At 33.6% G+C, this 12,164-nt stretch overlaps 1 protein-coding gene across 2 annotated transcripts in view; it reads left to right on the top strand.

Moving 5' to 3' along the window:
- The window catches only part of LOC105530352 (UDP-glucuronosyltransferase 2B19), a 110,615-nt gene extending 101,117 nt beyond the window's left edge, over nucleotides 1–9,498 (top strand). The window contains exons 5-7 of one of the 2 annotated variants that reach the window (XM_011967867.1): nucleotides 4,813–4,900; nucleotides 6,060–6,279; nucleotides 8,750–9,498. In XM_011967867.1, coding sequence (XP_011823257.1) covers nucleotides 4,813–4,900; nucleotides 6,060–6,279; nucleotides 8,750–9,026 — 585 coding nt within the window. In that variant the 3' untranslated portion in view covers nucleotides 9,027–9,498. The remainder of the gene's footprint in view (nucleotides 1–4,812; nucleotides 4,901–6,059; nucleotides 6,280–8,749) is intronic. The other variant, XM_011967866.1, reaches the window with a different exon arrangement.
- Nucleotides 9,499–12,164: the final 2,666 nt, after the last annotated feature.

Genomic DNA, 12,164 nt, shown 5'->3' with positions numbered 1-12,164 from the left:
AAAATAATTGTAAACCCAAGTTGCTTTCTATTCAGTTAAATATTAGATTCTCAGATAATTTATGTATATTTTCATAGAAAAAGACACTTGGCAAATGTATCAAGTGTTAAAAACGCATATAGCCATTGGTTTTATAAGATATTTGCATGAAATCATACAGAGAAAAAATCAAGATATACATATTTAATATTTATGGAAAACATTCACAAAATAAACATTGGAAGTAATCAAACATCTTAAATGAAGGAATAATTAAAAACATACTAGATGCATACTGTAGCATTATAATAAATTTATCAATACACTATTCAATTACAGTCAGCTATAATACAAGTAAAGCGAGGTAGAAAATAATAAATATTACAAGGTGACACAATTTTTGTTGGAGAAAAAGTATAGATAATAATAACAAAATTATCTAAATAAATGTCACAGTTTTACATTCAGCTATAAAAATAGAACAAAAGCCATGATGAAAACATACGTATTTACCTTGATAACATCTCTAGACAGAAATTTAAAAAAGCAAAACTTATTTTCCTTTTAGAACTTTTAATACTTTTATAAAATTCCTTACATAAATTGTGTATTTTTTTAAGTTGTCACAGAATGGGAAACAATTAGTCCACATCAATAATGAATCTGTAAATAGTGGTTATATTACTTTAACCCTGGGTGGATGAAGAAGGCTCTGAACATCAAGCCACTGAGACAAAACACTGAACATAAGTTACATCAAATGTGGCTACAGGTCACTGCAATCACACACAATACCTGGATATCCCATGTATTACCTGGAATAGTACTACAGTGACTCTGACATCATTAACACCAATTTCTTAACATTGAAAGTCATATTTTAAAAAATACTCAGCCATATGTGGTCTGCAAGTAAACATTTGGATTTTTTTCATCTTTGTTTTGTAAAGAACACTTAAGAGAAAGTTTTATCCCAATGATTACATCTGAAATTATTTAACTTTAAAAATTGGCATAGATTGGGGAACAGAAGTCAGAATGATTCTCAATAAATTCCAGCCAAGTACGTTTTCACCAAGATTTGTATGTGGTGTGAGTGAGCTACTCAAGAAGGTGACCAAATCTCCTCTGCAGAAAGGCCTGGCAGTCTCTTCCATTCTGGTGCAAGTGCTGCTGCCTTTGAGACACAGCAAAGAGATGATGAGAGTTCCTCACATGCAGTTAAAGATAGCACATCAATTTAACAGTGTGATTTCAGGGCGATAGGTGTTCCACCTAAACAATCAGCTGAAAAATATGATCATTCAACTATCTAACTATGTACTGTACAATTCTGTATTATAAATGAGACTCTTAGAATTAATTCATAGAAACTCCAAACCACAATAGCAGACTCCAGAATGTCAGTGATACTTTACCACCACTTTTTACAGTTACTTTTTTTCTTTTCTTTTCAAAAAAGACTGGAAAACTCTGACAAACTTTAAGTGACGTGTACAAGATTATAGTAAGATAAATGTAGATTTACATAATCCCAGCTGTGAGTAACTTCCTCAGTGCTCAGAGTCAGGGAAGTCAACCACTAATGACTTCCAACTAAAATAATTCTGTAGAAAACCTGCCTAAAACAAACATATGTGATTTAGCAGAACAACAATATAGCATTAAAACCAAGTGGTGCCACTTTAAGGAGCCTACATTAGTACTTATAATATTATAAATGAAGAGTTCGGGTATCTCCTCAAATACTGTGTAATAGCTCTATTTCATTTCTCTCTTTCACACACACACGCACACACACACAAATATGCACACACACATATTTATACAAATACCCTTAACAGAGGCATCCTATCTAATATACATCTTGCAAAAAAACTGAGTAATGGAGTCAGTCAAAAAACGAGATTTTCTCTTTTTAGTTTTTGTACCAATTGTTTCACAGTGCTTGCTGTGCTGATAATCTATTATGATAGAACACATTCTTTTTTTCACAGGAAATGGAAGAGTTTGTACAGAGCTCTGGAGACAATGGTGTTGTGGTGTTTTCTCTGGGGTCCATGGTCAGTAACATGTCAGAAGAAAGGGCCAACGTAATTGCATCAGCCCTTGCCAAGATCCCACAAAAGGTTAGGTAAAATGTCTTAATGTTGTGAAAAACTGCTGAAAGAGGCTGTTAAAGTTTGTAAAGAATCCAACTGTAGAAACTTCCTGCCTATAAATTCAGCTGTTGGGAAAGCACTAATTATCTCAGATATTAACTCAAAATCAAAAATATATAGAGAAGATGCTAAAATAATACAGAGGGTGTTTTTCATTGGTAATTAATTTGGCATTAATATTGTGATCAGGAATCAATATGCTTAAGAGTTGCAGCTAAAGTTTTGGTATTATCATGATACTGGGGTCAGGTAAGAGCTATCATCAAATTCTGCCCCTGTGATTTGATCCTGTTGTTTAAGATTCCCTGAGGGTGTTGTACACCCTACAGACGATAGAAAACATAACATTATAGTAACTTCACTAGAACAATAACAACAGTAGGTATTTAAAAAGTCTGACATGAATCATGCAGTTTAGTGTTGTCGTATTACCCAGCCTCATGTACTTCCTGTATGCTTTGGAGTAGGCCTATTTGCATGATATTCAGAGTACTATTCAGACAAAGGACAGCCTAGGTTCTCAGACAACTAATATAAGGACCCACATAGCCAGGCAAATTTGGAGAAAGAGAAAAAGCAGCCTGCCTTGCTGGACCGGGCCCAGCCAATGTCTGAAGCAGGAAGATGAAAGAGAAAGGGTGGAGATGGATCCTGCTCTGAGGGTGGACCCTGTGTAGTATAAAATATGGTCCCACAAGGACGCTGCACTGTGAGATTAACAACTCCTCCCAATGGAGGAAGCAGAAGGAAATATAGGAAGGACTCAAGAAGAAGGAAGCCAGGCAGGGGAACAGGTTCAGATGCCCCCTCCATAGAACATAGTAGGAACATGTTTTCTTTTATATCGAATAAAATGTGTATTTGTCAATTACTTTTTAGTTCCGTGTCTGACATAGCCTTCTTGTAATGACCTCTGCTAATATTTTGCCAAAAACTCAAAGTTACTTTAACACTGATGTTACAAATACAACTGAAACACTGTAAATTATTTTTTAATTTATAAGGATTCCTTGGGGGTCCCAAAATTAGTAAAATAAACATAAAAATGTCTTGGTTATAGCAGAACATATTAATCACTGTTGTCAAAATTTTGTAGCACACTAAGTGTTAGCAATCAGTTGACCAAAATTCAGCAAAATACAATTTTGAATTTATTTAAGAGTTGTATTTTTATTCGTGGTACCAATAGGTTCCTCATTTCTATGTTGAAAAATAAGCAAAATTTGCAATACTGAGAATACTCTGAATTTGTGTCAAAAACTATCACTTGAAATTTTTCTTGGAAGTAGTGCTTGATCATTTGTAATTTCAAAGAAGTTATACATGCTACCTTTGCAGCATTGACTTCTTCCAGGTAGCTTATTTTATATACTTGCATTTTTATCAATCAAAGACATCAAATTCTATTAAAATAATTTACAGAAAAGTAGATATAAGTGAATTACTTCCCATATTACTCAAAAAAATGAATACATTATGTTAAGTTTAGTAGATGAAAACTCATAAAAGACGTTAACACAGAATAAGCATATAGGTCATTAGTAAGTTGTTACTGCTTTTTCACACTAGAATGCTGAGTACCTAAAAATTTTAATGCATATAATTATAAAAATGTTTTATCTTTTTAAAATTAAATTTTGTTTGTTAACTTTTAATTTCAGGGTAAATGGGAAGGTTTGTTACATAGGTAAACTTATGTCTTGGGGGCTTGTTGTACAGACTGTTTCGTCATGCAAGTAGTAAGTCTAGTACCTTTTAGTTATTTTTCCTGATCCTTTCTCTCCTCCCAACCCCCACCCCCCAATAAGTCCCAGCGTATGTTGTTCCTCTCTATATGTTCATGTGTACTCATCTTTTAGCTTCCACTTGTAAGTGAGGGTATGCGGTATTTGGATTTCTGTTCCTGTGTTTGTTTGCTAAGGATAATGGACTGCAGCTCACTTATGTTCCTGCAAAAAAACATGATCTTGTTCCTTTTTATGGCTACATAATATTTCACTGTGTACATATACCACATTTTCTTTATCCAATCCATCATTGATGGGCATTTAGATTGATTTCATATGTTTGCTAGGATGAATAGTGCTGTAGTGAATATACATGTGCATGTTCTAATTTATACTCCTTTGGATACATACCCGGTAATGGGATTGCTGGGTTGAATAGTATTTCTGCCTCTAGGATTTTGAGGAATTGCCACCCTGTCTTCCACAGTGGTTGAACTTACACACCCTCCTAAAGAGTATAAGTATATCTTTTTCTATACAACATCGCCAGCATCTGTTATTTTTTGAATTTTTTATAATGGCCAATCTGACTGATGTGAGATGGTATCTCTTTGTGTTTTGACCAGTGATGTTAATCTTTTTTTCATATAGAGGTTTGCCCCATATAGGTTTTCTTTTGAAAAGTGTAACAACTTTTTAAACACTTGAATTTTCATTGGTAATCTTATTTGTCTAAGCTAGTATTTTGAAAAAACATGATTTCCTTATATACCTAACTAATTATAAAAATAAGGAAATGAAATGTGAGTATTCTATTTACATCAGTCTGAGTAGTTCTTGTTACTTAACATCCCTTGTTCTCATTGTTAATCTCTTTAGAGTTCTAACATTCTATAACTTTTGAGCTCCTCTCATGGAATAAGATATTTTCTTCACTGTAACAGGTTCTGTGGAGATTTGATGGGAATAAACCAGATACGTTAGGAATCAATACACAGCTGTACAAGTGGCTACCCCAGAATGATCTTCTTGGTAAGTCTCTGGAGAACAAATATTGAATATATTAGTAACAGATTATTAGTGTGTTACTAGTCATCATGAAACAAGCCTATTGAACATTTGTTATGGAAAAACTTAAAAATAAAATGAAACTTCTGTATATTTATTTTCCAGTCCTAAGATAAAAAGAATAAACAATAATTGTTGGCATTTTATGATAGGCACCCACATTCTTTATGATCAGAATATCTTTATGTCAGGTGTTATTTCCTCTCACAGAATTTTTCTGGCACTTCCTGGGTTGTCTTCCTTTCTCATATTTCTACAACTTTACTTTCCTCTTTTGTAAGGTTATTTCAAATGTCACTAAAAATAACAGCTCTTCTGCTACCACCATGGACACTGCATTTTCTGTAGGATTAAATCCCTAATCTTAATCAAAAAGTGTTGACACATTTCATAATGCAGTGTGACCTGTCCTTCCTCAATTCTAGCACCACCACCACCTCACTGCCTGCTGCCTTGCACACCCCACATATCACACTCCATGACTGTACTTAAGAGAACACATTCTGGCCAGACAAGGTGGCTCATGCCTGTAATCCTAGCACTTTGGGAGGCTGACGTGGGCCGATTGACTGAGCTCAGGAGTTGGAGACCATCCTGGGCAACATGGTGAAACTCAGTCTCTATTAAAATACCAAAAATTAACCGGGCATGGTGGTTTCCCTGTAGTCCCTGCTACTCAGAAAGCTGAGTAGGAGAATTACTTGAACCTGGGTTGCAGTGAACCGAGATTGCACCACTGCACTGCAGCCTGGGTGACAGAGAGGACTCTGTCTCCATTAAAAAAACGAACAAGCAAACAAAAAATGAGAACACATTCTTACATGCCCACCCCTTTTCTGTGCTTGTGTCTCTTTTGCACATTATATTTCCTTGTTCAAATTTCACTCTATGTTACTTCAATTGGTAATATTGTATTAATTTTTTCAATCTGAAGTTAAACACACCACACAGCCTTCACTTACATCTCCAGCAGAATTAAGTGTTCCTTCCTCTGAAGTCTGAAAAGCAACTTCATTTCAGTTCAGTGTATTATCAAGGAAACACTGTCACATTCAGATTCTTCCATTGTGCATTTCTCATTTTATTCCTATGAATAATTTTGCTAAAATTCATCCAATCCTAGGTCACCCAAAAACCAGAGCTTTTATCACACATGGTGGAGCCAATGGCATCTACGAGGCGATCTACCATGGAATCCCTATGGTGGGCGTTCCATTGTTTGCAGATCAACCTGATAACATTGCACACATGAAGGCCAAGGGTGCAGCTGTTAGTTTGAACTTCAACGCAATGTCGAGTACAGACTTACTCAATGCACTGAAGACAGTAATTAATGACCCTTTGTGAGTATAACTTTTTTTTTTTTTACTCGGTGGTGTTTTTAGATAGGTTCTCTTGTCAAAAGTGAGTATGATTTTTATCCTTTATATAACAGACTGATTTTGAAAGAATTTAAATAATTTAAACAATCTGCAATCTGCTTTTATTGTTGAGTGGTTATTTAAAAAATTTTTTTGAACCACATACATTTAATGAATAACCAATTATCGAAATAATTTCCTACACAAAACTAATTTTAAAGTGATATAGATAAGAAGACATATTAAAATAAATGTGACATAATCAATCCACAGTAGAAAGGAAGGATAAACTTGAAGTCATATAATAAAATATTTTAATTCAATATTTAAAATGTCTCAAAGTATATCTGTTTTCTCACTGAAAAATTTATTTTTATTATCATTATTGTAATAGACTTCACAATCAAATTTAATTTCCACAACAGAAAAACAACCTACTTAAAGTATAAAATCCAGATGTATTTAGTGTGCTTGCAGTCGTGAAGCTGTCACCATTATATCATTTTAGAACATTGTTATCAACATAAAAGAAACCATAATGGTATAGAAGTCACTTTCCATGACACCTTAGCCCTAGGCTAACACCAATTTTCTTTCCTTCTCTATAGATTATTCTCTCTACATATTTCATGTAAATAGAATCACACAACTTATTATGTTGTGTAAATGACTTCTTTCACCAAGTACAATTTTTGTTGTTTTTATGATTTTTAGCTTTATTTATGTTGTGTGTATAACATTTCATTTCTTTTTACAGCAATATATTTTATAATATGGGTATTCCATATTTTATTTGTCTCTATCATGATCTGAGAGATAGGTAAATTGGTATCTTCACTTCAAAATAATGTTTAAGATGATCTTACCTTTTTGAGCTGTTTCACTTAGTGTGTGTATATTTATTTTATGTGTTTTATACTTAAATTGTATTTTAGAAGACATATGATGTATTTTAAGATTCTAAGTGTGAAATAATTTCAAAATAAGTACACAAAATACAGGAAATCCTAGGGGTACTATATAGAGTGGCCACGGAAAGCCTCTCTTATTGGTAACATTTAGAGGGTTGCCTCAAAAAGAGATGCAAACGTGCCTTGGGTTGTTGCAAGAAAGACTACTCCAAGCATGGATAGAGGGACACAATGTGTAAGGTGCTAAGATGGGAACTTAAAGAAAAATATAAGGCCAAAGTCCCTAGAAGACCTAGTGTGTATGGGAAAGTGTTTGGAGAAGGGCTTGCCAGTGTCTGATAATGGAGGATCTTGAGGACCAAATAACAGAGTTGGATTTTATTCTTGATATGATGAAAAGTCAGGCAAAAGTCTTAATCAAGACAGTGTCATAATCTGACTTTAATTTCCAAAAAAAAAAAATCATTCTGGTTACTGGGTGGGCAACAGTAGGACACAAAAGATTAGAATAGAAGCAGAGCTCCTGGCTATGAGGCATTTCACCCATATAACACAATTCATCTTTAGAAACTTAAGGATGATAATTCTCAAACTGTATTTTAAGTATATATCTTTCACCACTTAAAATGACTCATGATGCTGAGCATGATTGTGAATGCCTGTTTGAGACCTAGTGGAGCATAATTGGATATTTCATAACACAAAGGATAAATGCTTAAGCGATGGGTACCCTTTTCTTCATGATGTGATTATTTCACATAACAGCCTGCATCAAAACATCTCATGTACCTCATAAATATATACACCTACTATGTACTCAAAAAAACTAAAAATTAAAAAAAAATAAAATTGCTTATATGTTCTCTGCCTCAAATAAGTAACTTTCTCACCTGAATTTCCATTTTTACTTTAAAAATATTTGTCAATTCTGAAATACAATTTAAAAGGCAAACTTTCTATGATGACTCAAATTAAAATACGCAAATTCTATGTCAATTCTATTACATTTACATTGAATCATATGACACTTTAAAAATCTTTCATGGACTTGATATGCTCAAGCAAATTAACTAACTTTATTTTTTATATTTATTTGTTTATTTTTTTTTCTTTTTGAGAGGAGGTCTCACTCACTCACAGCTCGTTTGTTTATGTACTTTATAGACTGTGAATATTAATCTTTCGTGGTATGTGTAGCTTGTGAAGATTTTCTCTAACTCTTTTTTGAGAGTGTAGTGGTGCAATCTTGGCTCACTGCAACCTCCCTCTCCTGGGTTCAAGCGATTCTTCTGCCTCAGCCTCCCAAGTAGCTGGGACTAGAGGTGTGTGCTACCTCGCCTGGGTAATTTTTGTTTTTGTTTTTGTTTTTGTATTTTTACTAGAGACGGGGTTTCACCATGTTAGCCAGGATGGTCTTGATTTCCTGACCTTGTGATCCGCGTGCCTCGGCCTCCCAAAGTACTGGGATTACAGGTTTGAGCCACTGCGCCTGGCCAAATTAACTTACTTTCAATGTTGATACCTTTGTGTTTATCATTTAGATATAAAGAGAATGCTATGAAATTATCAAGAATTCATCATGATCAACCAGTGAAGCCCCTGGATCGAGCAGTCTTCTGGATTGAATTTGTCATGCGCCATAAAGGAGCCAAACACCTTCGGGTTGCAGCCCACGACCTCACCTGGTTCCAGTACCACTCTTTGGATGTGATTGGGTTCCTGCTGGCCTGTGTGGCAACTGTGATATTCATCATCACTAAATGTCTGTTTTGTGTCTGGAAGTTTGTTAGAACAGGAAAGAAGGGAAAAAGAGATTAATTACGTCTGAGGCTGGAAGCTGGGAAACCCGATAAATGGGACTCCTTCAGTTTACTACAACAAGAATAGGTTGTGATACAAGATTCCTTTCTTCTTGTAACAAAACATCTTTCAAAACTTACCTTGTCAAGTCAATTTTTTTTTTTCAGATATTTAGTACCTGTTTAACTGTTAGAAATATTTCACTTCAAGGAGGAAAACATTAGGGAAAACAAAAATGATGTAAAGCCATATGAGTTTATATTGAAATTTATTGAGCTTCGATTGAAATTTATTGTTCTAATTCACAGTTTACATGAAAAAAAATAAGCTTAACTACATATCAACATTGTACATGTAAACAAGAACATTAAGAAGTGCACTGACAGTATCAGTACTATTTTGCACATACTCGGCATACTTTGGATTCATTTCATGCAGGATTGTGTTGTTTTAACTGTCTCTAAGGAAACTATTAAATAATTAGATTGTATAAAAAATCTCTCTCTTCCTCTTGATATTTTGAGATGAGTAGTGCTGCTTGGCTTTTATTGTGCATCCAACTTCATTGTCACTTTTTTTCCTAAAAGCTTTGATAAAAAATGCTTACTATTTTAGAGTTTCTGTCATTTCCCAGTGGAAAGTATGTGGAATTAGAAATATAGCAACTCATACCTAGTTTCCACTACAAAACGAACTAATTTTACAATGTGTTTGGTTTTTTTAGCCAATTCTATTTTTTCTGATCATTTAAAAATATTCGTCTTTTAAAATTCTTTTTTGTTTTAGTTATTCAAAAGTTTTTAGGTGAAAGTTTGTCTTTGGTTACATGGATAAGGTCTTTAGTGGTGATTTTTCAGATTTTGTTGCACCCATTACTCAAGCAATATACACTGTACCCAATGTGTAGTGTTTTATCCCTCACCCCCCTCCTACCCTTCCTTCTGAGTTCCGAGAGTCCATTATATCATTCTTATGCCTTTGTGTCCTAAAAGCTTCGGTCCCACTTATAAGTGAGAGCATACATTGTTTGGTTTTATATTCCTGAATTACTTCACTTAGAATAATGGTCTCCAACTACATCCAGGTTTATTTTGTCTCTTTTGATGGCTGAGTAGTATTCCCTTGTACATATGGAATGTATGGATAAAGTAATGGGTGGGTAAAGTAAATGTGATATATATATATATATATTTTATATATATACACACATATATATTATATATATATTGTATATGTGTGTGTATATACACACACACACATGTGTCTATTTATCTCACATTTTCTTTATCCACCTATTGGTTGATGGGAATCTAGGCTGGTTCAACAGTTTTGCAATTGTGAATTGTGCTGCTATAAACGTGTGTATATGGGTTTTTCTCATACAATGAATTCTTTTCCTCTGGATACATGTCCAGCAGTGGAATTGCTGGATCAAATGACAGTTCTACTTTTAGTTATTTAAGAGATATCCATATTGTTTGCCATAGTGGTTGTACTAGTTTGCTTTCCCACCAGTAGTGTAAATGTGTTCCCTTATTAGCACCATGCCAACATCTACTATTTTTGGATTTTTAAACTATGGCCATTTGCCATTTGTATATCTTCTTTTGAAAACTGTCTATTCATGTCCTTAGGCCACGTTTTTAGGGATTATTAGTTTTTCTCCTGCTGATTTGTTTAAGTACTTTGTAGACTGTGGATATTAATCTTTTGTGGGATGTGTAGTTTGTGAAGATTTTCTCTAACTCTGTGAGTTGTCTGCTTACTTTGCTGATTATTTCTTTTGCTGTTCAGAAGCTTTTTAGTGTAATTAAGTTCCATCTATATATCTTTGTTTTTGTTGCCTTTGCTTTTGGGTTCTTGGTCATGAGGTCTTTGCCTAAGTCAATGTCTAGAAGAGTTTTTCACATGTTATCTTCTGCAATTTTTATACTTCCAGGTCTTAGATTTAATTATTTGATTCATGTTGAGTTGATCTTTGTATAAGGTGAGAGATGAGTATACAGTTTCTTTCTTCTACATGTGACTTGCCAATTATCCCAGCACCATTTATTGAATAGGTTGTCCTTTCCCCACTTTATGATTTTGTTTGCTTTGTCAAAGACTAATTGGCTATAAGTATTTAGTTTTATTTCTGAATTCTCTCTTCTGTTTAATTGGTCTACATGCTTGTTTTTATACCAGTACCATGCTGTTTTGTTAACTATAGCCCTGTAGTATAGTTTGAAGTCAGGTAATGTGACACCTCTAGAGATTTTTTTCTTAGTCTTGCTCTTGCTATATGGGCATCAAAGCTGAGAATCAAATAAAAACCTCAAACCATATAAAAACTTCTGCAACAGTAATAATTATTATTAAATAAATACTTAGAAATATACTTAACCAAGAAGGTGAGAGTTCTTCACAAAGAAGGCCACAAAACTCTTCTGAAATAAATCATAGATGATGCAAACAAATGGAAACACATCCCGTGTTCATTGATGGCCTAACTAAATATTGTGAAAGTGACCATAGTGCCAAATGCATTCTATAAATTCAGTGCATTTTCCATTAAAATATCATCATCATTATTCAGAGTACTAAAAAAAAGAACTAAAATTCTAAATTTCATATAGTTTCTATTCTCATTTTTGACCTTTAATGACAAATGTAAGTTCTTAATTTTTGATTGTGATAATATAGGAATTTCATTATGAAGGGATTTAGTGTATTGTTAATCTTGCTAAACATACATGTACATATAGATGTCCAATTATTTTAAAACAAGAAACTGCATCACTTAGTTACCTGATAGATATGTGGTGAAATTCAATGTGTTTATTGACGATAGTTTGAAGTAATAATTATTATTCCACATACTATACTTCAAATAATCATGTCTAATTTTTATCTTTTTCCAAGGGTCTTTTGATCCATTTCTTCTCTAAATATAAAATAGAAACATGAAATCCTTTAGTATCACAAAAAGTATGCAAAGTATACAATGAGTTTATAAATTTTGTGGAAAATAGCTAAGTCAAGTCATAAACCTTCTTTAATGTACATATCAGGGAAGCACTTTATGATAAAAGTGGTCCAGATGGACAGAAACCTAGTTATCTTTGTTAGTAAGAAGCCTTACTATTTACTGATTATCACACAAGTATTCTCCAGCCT

Source organism: Mandrillus leucophaeus, unplaced genomic scaffold (assembly GCF_000951045.1).
Source record: "Mandrillus leucophaeus isolate KB7577 unplaced genomic scaffold, Mleu.le_1.0 Scaffold813, whole genome shotgun sequence".
In the NCBI taxonomy this organism is placed as follows: domain Eukaryota; kingdom Metazoa; phylum Chordata; class Mammalia; order Primates; family Cercopithecidae; genus Mandrillus; species Mandrillus leucophaeus.
The sequence above is the reverse complement of the archived record's forward strand: the minus strand, read 5'-3'. Positions and strand labels throughout refer to the sequence as shown.